This window comes from Eucyclogobius newberryi, unplaced genomic scaffold (genome assembly GCF_026437365.1).
Source record: "Eucyclogobius newberryi isolate DKJ021-1_F unplaced genomic scaffold, fEucNew1.0.hap1 SCAF_21, whole genome shotgun sequence".
Lineage (NCBI taxonomy): Eukaryota > Metazoa > Chordata > Actinopteri > Gobiiformes > Gobiidae > Eucyclogobius > Eucyclogobius newberryi.
In genome coordinates, this window is record NW_027315846.1 from 16,592,677 (window position 1) to 16,609,358 (window position 16,682).

General features: G+C 40.5%; 3 protein-coding genes across 3 annotated transcripts in view; 1 reads left to right on the forward strand and 2 right to left on the reverse strand.

Annotated features, from left to right (window-relative positions):
• The window catches only part of LOC140370080 (apoptosis-stimulating of p53 protein 1-like), a 35,264-nt gene extending 34,523 nt beyond the window's left edge, over positions 1-741 (reverse strand). Inside the window, exon 1 of the mRNA XM_072457024.1 lies at positions 683-741. Coding sequence (XP_072313125.1) covers positions 683-691 — 9 coding nt within the window. The 5' untranslated portion in view covers positions 692-741. The remainder of the gene's footprint in view (positions 1-682) is intronic.
• Positions 742-2,920: 2,179 nt separating this feature from the next.
• On the reverse strand, positions 2,921-5,614 carry LOC140370659 (protein tyrosine phosphatase type IVA 2-like). Its single transcript, XM_072457856.1, has 8 exons — positions 5,483-5,614; positions 4,646-4,776; positions 4,451-4,571; positions 3,945-4,381; positions 3,773-3,865; positions 3,573-3,703; positions 3,408-3,482; positions 2,921-3,336 (listed from the first exon to the last, which is right to left on the reverse strand). Exons 4-8 carry the CDS (start codon positions 4,038-4,040, stop codon positions 3,225-3,227), a joined length of 507 nt encoding a protein of 168 aa, XP_072313957.1. The 5' UTR covers positions 4,041-4,381; positions 4,451-4,571; positions 4,646-4,776; positions 5,483-5,614; the 3' UTR covers positions 2,921-3,224.
• Positions 5,615-8,659: 3,045 nt separating this feature from the next.
• On the forward strand, positions 8,660-15,205 carry LOC140370653 (gap junction beta-4 protein-like). The gene is made up of 4 exons (XM_072457851.1): positions 8,660-8,849; positions 11,718-11,917; positions 13,156-13,457; positions 14,582-15,205. Exons 2-4 carry the CDS (start codon positions 11,747-11,749, stop codon positions 14,919-14,921), a joined length of 813 nt encoding a protein of 270 aa, XP_072313952.1. The 5' UTR covers positions 8,660-8,849; positions 11,718-11,746; the 3' UTR covers positions 14,922-15,205.
• Positions 15,206-16,682: the final 1,477 nt, after the last annotated feature.

Consider the following 16,682-nt stretch of genomic DNA (forward strand, 5'->3'; position numbering starts at 1 on the left):
GCTCTTTCTTCCATGGCCGTAAACACAACCTTATATCTTTAGTGCATTGTCCCCATCTGACAGCAGCCACAAAGAGGTGCAGTGTTTTTGGACAGAAGAGAGAGAGAGGAAGGAAAGGCTCTGCACAGAAACACAAATGTATATCTGAGGGGATGAATTGGACAAATATAGGATAGGACTGTGCTGTAAACGGTGTAAGCAACCTCTCCCTCAAAGTGGCCAGCTCTTTGCATAATCTGTCATGAGAAGTCAGTAGATGTTTAATACCAGGCCTGTTTAAGATTGCATTGGTTTAACTGGACAATGGAGACAGGAAGCCACAGGTGGTTGCTATATAATAGGCCAACACTTACTGGGTCAAAAGACATGAATGGCAGCACAGAAATATTAAGAATTGCAGCTGTATGCATTGATAATAACATATTTAAAGTGATAATCTATACAATCTAAACGTACCATCAAGTATTCAATGCTATGGTTTAAGAAAGGTGCACGGTGAGTCACTGAACTTCAAGGTACAGTAGTTAACTTAACCGGAAGTGGCCTTAACTAATATTAGGCGACAGTAACCTCTTATTTGACGCCACTCACGCCAAGTTTTTCTTTTTTTAAATATTTGTGTTAAGTGTAGTGTCAGAAATACGCATATTTCCTGTGCGTAAAGATCAATGGACACACTCACCGGTAACATGACCGCTCCAGCTGTGCGCTCCCGTTATATATGACAAAGTTTCCCTCTCCTCCTTGTCGTCCTTGTTTCCTTTCCTTTCCTTTTAAGCTTAGATTTTAAGCTCCACAATTAAACTTAAACTTTCGCGTAAATACCCACGCGCCTCCGATCCCTCGTTCCCCCCTTCCACAGAACCGAGCTCCAGATGCTCAGAAACAGCCCTGAGCTTCAGAGGCACGAGCCCTCCCTCTTCCTTCCTTCTGCGCACAATCTGAGAGGAAACGCGGAGCTCCTGGGAACAACTGCCGCACGGGGAATGTCATGGATGTTCTCACTTCTGACTGTGCGCTCCTGGACTGGTCTGGTCTGGGCTGGCGCGGGGTGAAAAGTGGGTCATCTGTCGAGACAGCGCGCGCGCCTCCTCCTCTTCCTCGCGCACGTCCTCATCGCCATCGAACAGTCGCGAGTGAAGGAAAAACGTGTGCTTAGAAAGTCGATTGGGAATAAAAAACAATTTTAGTTTGAGGCAATATTGTTTTAACGCGTGGGCGCCCCCGTCTGGTGATTACCGTAACACACCGAAATGCGCTTTATGTGGGCTACCTCCAGTTGTTTTATTGTCATTTTAAACCGTGATTTCATTCAGGAGGCGCGAATAATGACACTTTTTGTGGGACACAGCCACGACGTTTTTGAGATTGGCCTATCCGCAAAATTGGCTAATACAATTTAAAAATTATAATAAAATGTGACAATGAAAGGAAGTTATTGCAATGGCGCCCTCTGCCGCTCACAAAAGGAATCACAAACACAAGATGTCCTTATCCTCATGGCAGGCACCATGGAAAGAAATGATGAACAGGACAATGTGACAATGTGTGCTTTTGGGTTCAGTCGATATGAGCAATCAACTGTGAATGAGCCCTATCGATATGTGTTTATGTGTGTGGATATATGTGTACAGTCCTACATGCAGATCTGAAGAGCTTTGGAGGCCGGCCCATGGTGTGGCCTTTTGGTGTTTCAGGAGTTTCCAAATAGAGCTGACCTGATTTTGACTCAGACTTCCTGCAAACGCTAGTCATCCATGTGATAGCATTGATTCATCTATCCTGGCACTGCTGCCGTGTCGACCATACAACATTTTAGTGCACAGAAAGATGAATCCTGTCTAAAGCTCATGGTTGAATGTGGGATATTCTGGAGAACACATTCATGCCGCCATGATCTTCAAAAAAAAAAGGGAAATTACATTACTTAACATCTTTATTAATCAGAAGACACTAAGAGAATTTTCCCCAACAGACATCATATTACAAAGAAACACGATGGGTATAAATAATAATAAAAATGAAGGGTATCAAATGCAACAGACGCCAATAAAGACCAATAGTTTCTTCCAAACGTAGCAGCTGGCAAAGATACAGAGGTACAGAGCAAAGATAAGGACAAGCCTTATATCAGCCGGTATTGTAGCAATGGAGAGAAGAGCACAGAAGTGAAGAAAACTGAACTATTGGTACGCATCTTCTTTAGTGCATGACATAAACTGTTATAGCGGTGCTGTAACGCAGGATGCAGTTTGCACACACACCATTACAAGCACATGTAAGGTTCAGTTGACGTATGAGCCAATAGCACACTATAACGCTTTAGTGGAGTCTTGATATTGTCTTTTGTAAATACATTCGACATGAGAGAGTTGGCCTTTAATGTTGCGTCATGGTGGACAGTGTAAAACATTTACAATAATTTCAACAAACAGACCAAGCACCTGGAGTTCAGGTTAGGGCATAGAGTAGGTGCAGTAGAAATTTGGACCATAGTACGGTTTAATACAGCAGATTTCACCTGTGCATCTGCAGACAATAGGCATTATGCATATGCATATGTGTGTAATGCATATATATATATATATATATATATATGCATATGCATATGTGTGTAATGCATATATATATATATATATATATATATGCATATGCATATGTGTGTAATGCATATATGCATATATATATATATATATATATATATATATATATATATATATATATATATATATATATATATATATATATATATATATATATATATATATATATATATATGCATATGTGTGTAATGCATATATATATATATATATATGCATATGTGTGTAATGCATATATATATATATATATATATATATATATATATATATATATATATATATATATATATATATATATATTACGATCACAGGAATTGTGCTGGATTCTGACTGCATAACACAATGTTTTTGTTTTAGAGGAATAAAATTGCAGTACAAGGGAAGTCTCTGAAACTTACATCAGAAAACATGTACGAGTGATTTACAGTGTCACAGTGAATTATATGCGACTGTATGCTACATATTAAATAAGAGGACTTGATGCCAATAAGAAACAGGATTCTTCAATTGGGAATAATAATAATGTCTAAATGGTGTTTCTGTTTCTTGCATAAATGTTTCAAATTTAAAACAATGAACAGCTTTAAAATTTAAATAGCCTTCATCACATGTGCTGCATATGTTCTACTGTATGCAGCAGCTCTGTCCATTTGCATCCTTGGAGCGCAGACACAGTTTAGGCTTGTAGCTCTCCAGGTATACCAGCTGCTTAGCATTGAATGCCCCACGGCGTTTCCTGGTGAAAAAGGAACTTTGAGCATAAACCATTTCAGAACTGTACAAAAAACTACACTTGAAGATACTTACAGTCTAATGAAATGCACAGCATCCTCATATTCCATTCCACACTCGATTAAGGCCAAAGCCACCAGAACCGGAGCACTATGGTTAGCATATGGGAACGACACAATGATAACCTTATAGTTTCATGGAAAAGATATATTGAGTAAATGAGAGTTGAGTTGAACCTACCGTCCGAGCCCTGCCACACAGTGGACAGCCACACAGCATCCAGGCTCCTCTCTAAATTTGGTCTGCAGAAGGTGGAGCCAATCATCCACCACTTGCTCAGGGGGGGCAGAGCCATCATCAAAAGGCCAATCCTACACAAAACGTGTTTTAATCTCTGATGAAAATATAGAAATCTTCCATCAACTAAATGTAACACTTACAACAACTTGTATGCCTTCCTGTTCCACTGGTGCTTTATCATAGGTAGCAGTACACACTCTGACAAGTGTGTTCACACCAAAGCTTTTAAGATCCTAAATGCAATAATAGTTATTTTTCAAATGTCATACACATGTATTGTTTAAGAAATATCAATAGAGAAACTGAACTTACTTCAATGAACTTTCCCAGCTGTTGGTTGGTGGGGTTGTGTGTAATGAGAAACCTCAGGCAATCATAGGATATCTCCACTGGAGCTGGTCGATTCATTTTTACAGGAAAGAGATCAACCCTGGTGTGCTTTTCTAAAATGTTGTCACAGCCAGTAATACTATATTTTCACTCAGGAAAGGGGGCACTTAAATCACTATTTTTAATAGAAAATGTTTGTGAAAAATATTACTTGGCAATTGCAAAATCTGGCTTTGGGGTTGAATTCAAAATGTTGATGTCAATAAGAAAAGGCAAAGACAGGATTTTAATGTGTCTTGATAAGTAAGGATCGAAGCAGGGAGAGAGAGGACAATCCCAGATTAAAAGGAAAGTCTCTTCTCCAAGAGACAGACAGGTGACTCTTCCACATAAGGGTCCAATAGGATGTCAATACAGACCTGGAAGACAGAGAATTTAGTTCCTATTACAAATCCATCACTTGCTAAACCACCTGAGTTACCACACACCTCTCGATGACAGTGGCAGTTGTGGCGTCGTGCTCTCCCGTTCACTTGTCCACAATGAGCAGTAGGTGCTGTGCCTGGCAAAACTCCCCTCCAAGCTTCGCAAACGCCATACATATGCAGCCTGTCGCAGAGATGAGATGTGTACTACACAAGTACACAAGTACTGAGAACAGCCGATCTCAGAGCAGTACTCACTGTGATGTGAGCTGTGGAGATAGTTCATTGAGCGTACACGGGAAATTGTGCCGGCTGCTAGTTGTAGACACACCATTGATGATGATGATACTTCTCTGGAGTCTATGGCCTGCTTGATGCTTCTAACCTGTCTTTCAACATACAGGGAAATAAAATATTGCATTATTGGTACAAGCAAACAAGAATGCATAATTATCTTATTTGTGCCTAGAGGGTATTTTAGGTAAATAGTAGACATGGTGGAGACATGTAACGATGGTTCATGTGTAATGACTCCATATTTGTAACTATGCAGGTCCGCGCACAACCTTCATACATAACCTTATAAACAGTCACACAGTAGGTTAACACAAGTTGTAGTCGCACTGGACATCTGGCAAAACATACAGTGTTAATCGTGTGTTAATCGTGTTGGTCCACCGTCTGGACAGCAGTCTGTGGAGGAGCCGATCCTTCAGTTTCAAGTGCCTTTACTTTATATTGAAAATGCTAACGTTACCATGAAGCTAACGCTAGCAGCCGCTGGCTTTATTTATAATAAAATGCAGGTAGCGTTTCAAAACGGGGTGTTGCAAGGACTTAACGAGCTCGCCCGTAACACAAATGAAATCACAACCAACTGTCGCTTTTTGTCACAAAAGGCAGAGCCATCCATGATCCAGGTCTTGAAAACCAGGTCAACATCACGACACGGCTCGTGATGATACGAGACCGAACGAGACCGAAGCATCCATCCGCCGGGCAGAGAAACGCACGGTGTTTTGTGAAATAACGGCATTTGTAGCATACAAAAGTACAAATGTACACGTATGAAACATAATGAAGGGTATATCTTACTAAATGTTGTTTTCCGTGAGCGACAAATGCAGTTTAGTGGTAAAGAAGAGCACGCAGGGTCTGCATGATGAGCTGAAATGTCAAATGCGCCACACAGAGAATACTGAGCCAAAGGCACGAGCCACTTCCGCTCTTGACCAGTGTGGCTGCAAACAAGAGCTTTTATTTTGGGAAATAGAAATGCAACTTCCGACAGTTTTTCTTTGACATTTTGAGTCTCACGTTGCTGGTATACGACTGGTAGGTCTGGAGTTGGACCATGTATTTTAGAGTTCGCTATCTTTTTACACTTCCATCTTATGGACACAGACAATAATACAGGACATTTGTTACATTAGGATAACATTATATCTTAATACGCTTGATGTAATAGCCAAGTAACTGCTTTTTCAATTGTATTATTTTTCTTCTGGGCCTCTGCAGGGGAGTTCCCTGCATGTGTGCTGTGGTCTGTGTTCATCACATGATGGGACATTCAACAGGACACATACCTAGCCTCCGAGGCCACCCTCTGAATCAATTAGACTTCAAAATAACTATGGAACTGACCTGGGACTCCCACATCAAAATTTAATGCAGGTTATACGCTAAGCAAGAAAACTCGGAAAATGATGCTGTTTTCAGTTTAAAATCATGATCTTGTGCCTCCAGCTCATGCCTCGCAACCAGGGCCGGCCCAGCCTATAAGCGAACTAAGCAGCCGCGTAGGGCCCCGAGGCGTTAGTAGGGCCCCCAATCTGGCAACCCGTTTTATGAGAAGTGCAAGCGCAGCGTGCGCCACTAGTGTAGTAGCGCTGCTGGCGCGGCAGCGCACACAGCGGTAACATATAAGGCACAAACCGCATTTATTTGTAATGACAATCTGGCAACCAAGACACCAAACCTGCGCTGATTGGTCAACTTTATTGTGCGCGAGGAGATCGAGAGCAAAACATAAACACAACACAACGTGGTCCTCATGTCCAGAGGAATATATCCCCCTGATGCCGAAAAACGAAAGAAGAAACTTCTTGAAGATGTAAAGAAACTGCAAACTCAACAACACTCTCCAGGTATTGAACTTCTCTTACAAAGAGACGGTTAATGCTGCTGTTTGAAACAACACGATTCTGTCACGTTAGTTTGCTCAGGCTGGAGGCGACGAGAGCTCTGCCCCGTGCACAATATGTCTGAATGAAAGATAATAAGCCTAACATTTACACCAGCCCGGTAGTGTTAGCTGCAGGTGAGGCCGGTGAGGGGCGTCTGTGCCCCGGGTCACTAAGAGGCGGAGATCCGGTCCGGACGAGCGCCGTCTTGTCCAGAACCTCTGACGTGAGACTTTGGAGTGAACAGTGTGCGGCCCCTGTCTCGGGCCCCGTGGGCCCCTGTCCCGGGCCCCTGTGCAGCCTCACTTAGAGATGAGCGGTTTGAGTTTGCGTCCCTCTCTCACATCACCATGTGTGAGATCAATCGTGACTCGTGATGTCTGTTTGACTTCTTAACGTGCAATGAGAGGAACGTAAAGGTTTATGCGTGTAAGGTCCATCAGCCAATCACATCGCAGCACTGTTTCATGCAGGAGTCCAGTGTGTGATGTTCTGATCAGAACAAACACTTATATTCTAATTCACTTTTAATAGAGCAATAAAACATTTCAATTTATTTAAAAAGCATCATTAGACTATTTGTTATAAATTGATAATGAAAAATAACCAGACATATTATGATTATGTCTGTTATAGACTAATACTATATATTTTTATATAAAAGTGGCAAAGTTGCAGAAACACAGTCTCTTCACTATAGCTGGGTTTGGACCTTCACTTCTAGTTCTGTTCATTCTCTGGGAATAACATGTTTGCACTGTTTTATCAGTGTTAATTGTTAATCAAGCAATGCTTATGCTATTTGTTTAAGTTAATACAACTTGTTTTGTCACTTTGGCAAGAAGGAACAGTTGGGAGCTGTAAACGATAAATTAGTAAGGATAACTATTACTTTTACATTTTCAGTTAAAATGAATCAATTTGACCATAATTATTTTTCATAGCCAATATTGTATTGAGCAATTAAGTACACTAATGTATTAATAACTGGCTTTAGTCACTTTCTCCTGGCACAGTTTCATCACATCATCATTTTATAGCATTACAACCTCAACATTTTACTCTTACTTTAGCCGGCTGGACCACATTAAAATGCAGCAGAATACCCAAAAAAGGTCTGAAAATCTCTGGCGCCCAGACCCCCCTGTTCATTAATTTAAACTAATGTGCTAATGTGGCTGTCGACCCTTAACGCCCACAAATACGCCCAAAAACATATCTGGGACGTGTGTTATTTGTACAGGGAGTAGAGGTGATGTCAGCGGAATACCAAGTTGCATTGTGGGATTTAAGTTATCAATATTTGAGCTTGTGAGGTGTTGAGAATAAACTAACTGGCAAACAGATGCCCTGGAGTTTTGTTGCGCTTTGTTGCGCTTTGTTTGCGTTGAAGAAAGTTCCCATATGTGAATTGTTCACTGACAATGGCAATAAAACTGATTCTGATGACGTGGTGAGGGGCCCCCAAAAATGTTTTCGCTTAGGGCCCCCTGAAGGCTTGGGCCGGCCCTGCTCGCAACCCCCACTTTGAGAACCACTTCTTTAGAGAATGGACAAAATAGTCATTGCTGCCATCTGCTGTACAGTCACAGCTAAGCCTCAGCTAATGAAAGTTTTATTAATGGGTGTAGTGCCAGTGGTTAACATTGATAGAGTGGTTACACTGACACTGTTTACTGTCTGTGTTAAACAGTGTGGTTTCTTCCTTGGATTATTTTAGTTACCTCCAGCACCAACAAAATCCTGTCTTATTTTACAGGTCTTTATTCACATTTTGCCATTTGAGCTCTACTGTAGGACGTGTGTAGGCCCAACCCACTCAAAGTGAAGTCTTCCTGAGAGAGAAAAGGGAAAACGCAGTGGAACATCTGTGTAATAACCACAGTGTGAGGTGTGGCTCCCATTCCTTCCTCTTCTTCTACTTCATTTCCCTCTGGTTACCTAAACACACTGATCCGTTGTCATGGGTAAAATTGTTTTGCATGGTGAAACAAAGCACATGTTTCTTTACCTGTTCATACAGTTTTGTTTCACATGGGATGAGGGCGTGGATGCTACAAGATGGGACATGTGAATTATAATGTGTGTGTGACGTTGCAGCTGATGGATCTGGTTTGGCAGGATTTCTGTGGCTGGGGGAGGAGACAGGCAGACGCTGGAAAAGCAAGGAACTCAACACTGAAGACTGAAGAATGAACTGAAGAATGATGTTATATTTCTAATTTCTTTCTTCTAACTTGTAAGGAGGTATTACTACCTGAGCCAGGTTTTGTCAAAAGGTAAGACTTAAATGATACATTCCATAAATTGTGTGATCAAAACAATGTAAATGTTTCCATATGTTTGGTCTCAGCTATGTACGTGCTTCTGTGCTAATAAGAGATCTCGACTTAGTTTAAAAAGAAAAAAGAATGTTGTTATAATAGACCAAGGCATAGAACAACTTTTACTTTTACGACCACTAAGAAAAGTGTGTGAGGGTATTACACAATAGACATGTGTAGTGTGGCTGCTTTATGTCTTTTAAAAGAAACCTTTTACTTCATTGTTGTAAGAAATACAGACTTTTTTTGCATTGAAACAACAGTCTAGAAAATAAAGCATAGAAGTGGGCGAAAAAAATCTAAATATTTGGCGTATGTCTAAACACTGGGAGGACGTCTGGTACAGGCAAAACAGGCCCTGGAACGGCCCCCAACATCCATGTGACTCATCCGAATAGAAGCAATAGAAAGTATAATTTCTAATGCATTCTAACCTTACAATAATGTCAAATGACTCATGTGCTTGAGGTGGTGTACATTGTGCTGGGATGGCGTGCATGTTTACGCACAATGATAAAACTGTTGCATTTGATCAAAAGTTGATGAATAGTTTTTAAACATGTGATAATAGGAAAAAACTTGCTTTGGTATTTATTTTACTGTTATAAAATGACTAATGATTGCTTCTCACTCAACCTTGATAATGTGATATCAGATTTAACTCCTGATTTATACTGAGCTGTTGATGCATCAGGTATAGGTGACTCACAAAGCAAATTAAAGTGTTTATATAGTTATTTCAAACACAAACATATGGCAACTAAACGCTAAAGACAGCAAAGCGTAAACCCGCTACTTACGTTAACGTATGGAGACATTATTTTTTTGTCTCTAGTGCCCACCAAGTTTTTTCTCACACTAAGCAAATACATCTATTAAGTCTAGAAATATTGTCAATTATTACTATATATTGTCTTGTTTTAATGGATTTAAAATGTACTACAAAGAACATTTTAATTAAATTTTCACCTTGAAAAACTAGTTGGGAAACACTCAAGTCTGACTAATAGAAATAACACAAAATACATGTCTAGAATACGTCATAAGGCGCTGGTACAGCTGGCAGCCCGGTGTAAACGCTCTCTCTTCTTTCTCACACTTATTGTGCTTTATCTCCTATATTTTGTAAATATAGTTAGTATATTTTTTCTATTTTACTGTACGATAGGGACACGCGCTGGAATAGTTTTTTAATTCAACTGTTTTTGACTTTTTTCGGCTGGATTTGAGCGTTTTTCGTTGCGTTCGTTGTGTTGTGACGTGAGCTAGCTCCGAGCGAGCCCCCCCCCCCGCGCCCTCCGGCCGCGCTAAAGTACGGCGTGTCGTCGGTACACGTTTATATACACGTTTATATGAAAGAGGAACTTCACGAACGATCGGGACACGCACTGGAATCGCTTTAAATTAACTTGTTTTGACTTTATTCGGCTGGATTGAGTGTTTTCGTCGTGTCGTTGCGATGTGTCTTGGCTCTGAGTCCCCCGGCTCCGGCCCCGCCCCCCGGCTCCGGCCCCGCCCCCCGGCTCCGGCCCCGCCCCCCGGCCGGCGCCGTACCGCGTTTCCACAAAGGAGGAACTCATGAAACTGCGGAGAACAGTCGTCTCACCCGGAGATCGTCACGTTATCCCGGCGCAATACTGACCTAACCTAATACTGATGTGCAATTCTGTCGTATGTGCAATTACTGTGAAATTCATGTGCAATCTATGTGCTGTCGTGACACATATTCATGTGCAGTTACTGTCGGGATCACATGCAATGGTATTTATTTATTTATTTATTTGTCTATGGGAGTTTTTATTTATTTATTTATAGGAGATCTTCTACTGAAAGTGTTTTTCAGACTTCCTATAAGTGATCTGTTCTTCTGTATCTACCTCTGTATCTACCTGCGTTGCACCAATGAAATTTCCCCATGTGGGACAATAAAGGAATATCTTATCTTATCTTATCTTATGTCACAAATGTTCATTAAGTTTAGAATGAGGGCCATTATACTACTAGTAAGGCGATTACAAAGGTTAGTCATCATGGATTTAAAGCAATCATCTCTAAAATGTAAGGCACGTTATTTGGTGTAGAGATGAACCACTGAGAAATTTGATATTTTCCAATCACATATAGCTATTTTTTGTCCTCAATGGTGGCTGGAAAACAATATGCCAAATTAGACAAATGGCACAGTTGTAGTCGAGCTAACAGTGGATGATAGGCCTAAGCTGAATCACAATATGTTGAAAATAAGCCAGTGTTACAGGAAACTCAACAACGATTACATTTTTAGTTAAACCAACTTCCAATCTGTGTCCAACATCACACTATATCTGGAATATTATGTTATTTAATCTGATATTATGCGCTACAACAACATCACTCATGCCCACAAACAAGAAAACTAGACAACTCAATCATAAACTGAAACACTGTGTTATGAATGCCAGACAAAGACAATTGTCCTTATCTCTCTCTGCCAGCGAGGAAAGACATCCATTTTCCACTTCTGAGCGTGACGTGAGTGAGTCTCCGGCCTTGTTCTCATTACTGGACCATGGACTTTCATTACCCCACAGGCCGATAAAATTCAGAGCCCTATAATAAGTTTTGTACCATTAGATAAAGTTTTCAAGCTTTAATTTGAAAAGATGTGCTTCACAAAAACAAGACAAAAATTAGATTCTCAGACTGATTCAAACATGCCCATGCAGGACCCTACAATATGGCTGATGTGTTGATATGTTAGACACATACAGGAGTGGCAACACACACATACCAATCCTGTGAACACCTTTTATCAATATTAACCCTGATATTTTTCTCTTTTAGGGTATCTTGGTGGAGAGTCGGTTGAAGGGATGAATTGGTCGGGTCTGGAGAGCCTCCTCAGTGGGGTGAATAAGTACTCCACTGCTTTCGGGAGGATATGGCTGTCTATGGTCTTTGTATTCCGGGTGATGGTGTTCGTGGTGGCTGCTCAGAGGGTCTGGGGCGACGAGAGCAAGGACTTTGTCTGCAACACCAAACAGGTAAGGGGGAAGCATCATTGTCTACAGTACGCTTTATTGGTCGAAAAGACGCCGCAGCACACCTAAAATATGACCAGATTACACCTTTTAGAGGAAAAAACATGTATAAAGTGGGAATTATTGTCTGTTTCAATGTGCGGTGCATGACATTTGGCTATAGTGACTGAGATCAATGAGACACTGCAGACACATCGACATTCCATTTAGCTTTAAAACAGTGTATATCAGATACAAACAATAGATGAATACCTGTGGAATGTACTTTTGGTTGCAGCGGAAAAGGCTTTTTAACTTTGCAGTGAACCTGAAAATGTATTTGCCAGACATATTGTCAAATGGGACAAATACACAGATACAAGATTGAGTTCCCATGGACGACTCTTTGTATGTTGTTTGTTTGTCTGTATTATATTAAAAACAATTAAAGAATAAATTACTCCAAAATGTTAAGTTATTCAATGAAATTCATGTGTGAATCTGTTACCTCAAATTGGGCATTTTTTTCAAGGCACACCTGGCAGTACCTCAAGGCACACAGGTGTTCCCCGGGACACTGGTTGAAATTCCAGAGTAGAGAATGCAGCTGAGACTGGTATATCTGTGTGGGTGATTGGTTGTGGTCAGAGGAGATGTTGGAGCAGATTGGCAGCCTCACTTCTGTCAGTCTGCCTCATATCTTGCCTGATCCCAGGACTAACCCCAGGGCAGCTGTGGCTACAAAATTAGCTTACCATCAACAGGTGTGAAGTGAACAAAACAAGCAATGTAAATGTTTTTTTTAATCAGAATAAAAGACATTCATATTATTATAACTATGCATTGTGCTGACCACAAGTTATTTTATGAAACTGTCCCCGAAATCCCAGAATAAAAGCAATTTAACTGCAAATGCATTCATGAGTTTCAACTTCCTGGTATATGTGACATTTTGAGGCCCATTTAAAAGATTTAATAAGTGTTATGGCAGCGGTCCTAATTGTGACTCATTCTGAAACTATTGGATACGCTGCATAAATGCAATAATTGTATAAAAACATTTCTGTGATCATATTAGGTCAAATGTTATGATAAATAACGAATCCAGACTTAGAACTTAAACAATAAATGACAAAAATGACATGTTACTTTCCAAGTGAGAAAATAGGTGATACTGCTCCATGCCTCCGGTTAAACAATGTTTGCTATAAAACTGGAATCTCCAAACTAGTTTCCAATACTTCTCTCTGCTTCTGTTTCAGCCGGGCTGCACCAACGTGTGCTATGACCACATCTTCCCCATCTCCCACATCCGCCTGTGGGCTCTGCAGCTCATCTTTGTCACCTGCCCGTCGCTCATGGTCATCGCTCACGTCAAGTTCAGAGAAGGAAAAGACGTAAAGTATGTTGCCGAGCACCAGGGATCACACCTGTACGCTAACCCAGGGAAGAAGCGAGGGGGGCTGTGGTGGACCTACCTGGTCAGCCTGATCTTCAAGGCTGGATTTGATGTGTCCTTCCTCTACCTCCTCTACAGGATATACCACGGATATGACCTTCCCAGGTAAAGTGGTCCCTAAACCTGGAGTATGTGTTAGATTAGGTCACGGAATTTTCAAAAGAAAACACAAACGCGTCTTTGTGCGCTTTGGCATTATAGTGCAATGTAAAACAATGAATAATAATGGTCAATTATAAACTATTAAATAATGGGCATGCATAAAATAAGTTGTGAATAAAAGTAGACTTCAACTGAATATAGATACAAAATATACTGTATGGACAGTGCAAAACTATCATTAAACTACTGTATACTGTATACCACATTCCAGGTATGCCTAAACTGCAATAAAATCAAATGGCAAATTTAGGTACGTTTATTTGTAGAGCACAATTCATACACAAGGCAATTCCATGCACAAAATAGATAAATACAATCTTTTCAGTCATATACTTGGAGGACTATTCCCCATGTTTAGTCCTGACTCTGGGCACCAGCAGGAGGCCGGTCCATGTTTAGTTCTGACTCTGGCACCAGCAGGAGGCCGGTCCCTGAGGTCCTTAGAGTCTGAGATGGTTCATATGGCACTAACATATCCAAGATGTACTTTGGTGCTAGGCCATGGAGAGACTTGTACACAAGCAGAGCTGCTTTAAAGTCTCTTCTCTGAGCCACAGGAGCCAGTGCAGAGACCTGAGAACAGGACTAATGTGATCGTACTTCCTGGTTCTAGTCAGGACCCGAGCAGCAGCGTTCTGGATGTACTGCAGCTGTTTTACAGGATTAGGGTTTTTGCATCCACACCATATTAATCTACCATCAGCAAAACATAGATCTGAGTGTCGTCTGCATATTTGTGATAGGACATATTTTGCTGCGTATCAACTGACCTAACGGCAGCATGTAGAGGTTGAACAGAAGGGGTCCCAGGATTGACCCTTGGGGCACTCCACAGGTCAGGGGCATGTGGTCTGAAACACAGTTACCAATCTCATCAAAGTACCGTACTTTCTGTCTTCTAGATAGGAGTTTAACCAATTTTGGACAGTGCCAGTGATGCTCACCCAGTCCTCTAGTCTCTGTTAGAGGCGTGCAGATCAATCACTGACTTGGGCTTTGCTCATGTCAATGTTCAGGCAGATTTCATTTGTCACCTTGATAAGAACATGATCACCTTTATCTTTCAGGCTATCCAAATGCACCTTGGCCCCATGTCCAAACACTGTAGACTGCTTCATCAGCCGTCCCACGGAGAAGAAAATCTTCATGTTGTTCATGGTTGTCTCCAGCGCCGTGTGCATCTTCATGTGCCTCTTAGAGATGTGTTATTTGATCGGGAAGCGCATCAGCAAACTTGTCAAGATCCGCAAAGACAACCAAAGGATAATGTTTGCAGAGCAACACGAGCTGACCACCATCGCCCCTCCACGCTCCCAGTTTAGAAAGACTGACCCGACACTGGGAGACAGCCAGCTTGACCTAATGATGGAAAAGATCAGGGAAGGGTGCACCACAACAACACTATAGGACTCACAGACTCAAAAACGCTGGATCTTGTGTTGAACAAGACTAAACATTTTACCCACAAGAATTTTCTATGGAAAATAAAATTGCTGGGAACTGTATCGTTATCTTAATTCTATCTGACAACATTTTGGACTCCATTTTGAAATCAGGGTTTATGCTTTCATCTCAATGGGAGATCGATGGTGTTTTGATGTGTTTTTTTTATTTTTTATATTAAGTGTCAATATTGTAAATAACAGCACTTTTACTGTTACTAAGATAGAAATAGATACATATATTTAAACGAAGAGTTGAGATAAGTGTATTTTTGCTCCATGAAATCGTAATAAGTTGTTGAAATAAATATATCCTAAAAGAAGAAGGGACTGTGTAATTTGGATTTAACAGTGACGAATGTGACGGATGTTGGGTAATTCTTCTCCTCAGAATCACAGGGAGATTTTATCAAATCAATTCTAGAACATTCGGAAATAATGTGTACATAAAGTTGATTGCACTCATCTGGCCCCAAAGGCACGTTTTCTTTCTTTACATGCCAAAACACTGCCGTGTGTGTGTTTGTATGCTTTGGAATTCAACATGACATTCTTTCATTCGAGATCCTTTTCCTGCATCTACTCCAGACTCTGGAATGTGCCCATTACGTTGAAGACAACCACCATCAAGGCCATTTCAAATCTGTTGAAAGAACTGTTGAATGTAACAGGACCTGCTGCAAACCAGTTTTCCACTGAGTCAGGCCTGAAAAAAGAAATACAATTAAATCTGGGGTAACTGACTTTAGTTTTGTAAATGTGTGCATTTTGGTGTTTCCCCCCCAAGAGTATATTGTAAAATAAGAACTTTGTGACAAAAATAAGGCTGATGCATGCTATTTGCATGTAAAATAAATAAATATATTTTAAATAAAGTATTTTATTCCTCATCAAGGTGGAAGTAAGAGCAGAAAGCAGCGCTTCGATTGGCTGTGCTTGGGTGGTCCACCCCAGTTTCAGTTTAACGTCTGAACAAAGCTTTTTTTCAAACACGCACGCCTAAATTAATGTATGTGGATATTAACGATGTTCCAAAGGGCTTTTGTGAGGTTAGAACTGTAGTTAGTCAAATTAAAGGACTTTTGAGAGCTAGGAACTATAGTTAGACATATTTAAATAACTATTTAATCCATTCGCGGTGTGAAACCAGTAGCTTGAATAAGTATGTGCCCCGGTAAATTGTTACAAGTCAAACCAGTTACCAATCCCAAATAGTTTGTTTATGACGTGTGGTTTGCCAAAAGGCGGCGCTGTTTGCCAATAAATGTTCTTATCAACCAGAACCATCCATTTTCTACCGCTTGTTCCTTTTTGGGGTCAGTGTTTGTGAATTCCTTACATATAGTGCCATTATAGGAATGAACATGGCCACTACTCGTTATGTAGTTTTGTTATTTCACTCATAAAAGTGAGAAATAACAATTGTATGCAGTGCAAATACACCTTGTATTGTTTCCATTACTTTTGGTTTAACAATTTAAGCCACCAGGTGGCGCCAAACACTATTCAATTATTGGTTATAGAGTTCCTTAAAATGGAAATTATAACTAAGCAGCTACATAGTATAAATGGCTAACATGTATTTTTGTGCAAGGATGATACTTTAGTGTCAGTTTAAAGACTTTATATTAGAGATATCTTTATGTATGATACCCATTTTAATGAAGTATGACTTATTGACCTGTTAAACCATTACATAAGATCATGATAGTAAGAAGTTGCCAAT

Coding starts and splice junctions, on each gene's coding strand:
- LOC140370653 (XM_072457851.1), top strand. CDS start 11,747: ATGAATTGGTCGGGTCTGGAGAGCCTCCTCAGTGGGGTGAATAAGTAC. Junction 11,918..13,155: donor TTGTCTGCAACACCAAACAG/GTAAGGGGGAAG, acceptor CTTCTGTTTCAG/CCGGGCTGCACCAACGTGTG. Junction 13,458..14,581: donor CACGGATATGACCTTCCCAG/GTAAAGTGGTCC, acceptor TTTATCTTTCAG/GCTATCCAAATGCACCTTGG.
- LOC140370659 (XM_072457856.1), bottom strand. CDS start 4,040: ATGAATCGACCAGCTCCAGTGGAGATATCCTATGATTGCCTGAGGTTT. Junction 3,866..3,944: donor AGCTGGGAAAGTTCATTGAA/GTAAGTTCAGTT, acceptor TATTGCATTTAG/GATCTTAAAAGCTTTGGTGT. Junction 3,337..3,407: donor GCTGTGCATTTCATTAGACT/GTAAGTATCTTC, acceptor CTTTTTCACCAG/GAAACGCCGTGGGGCATTCA.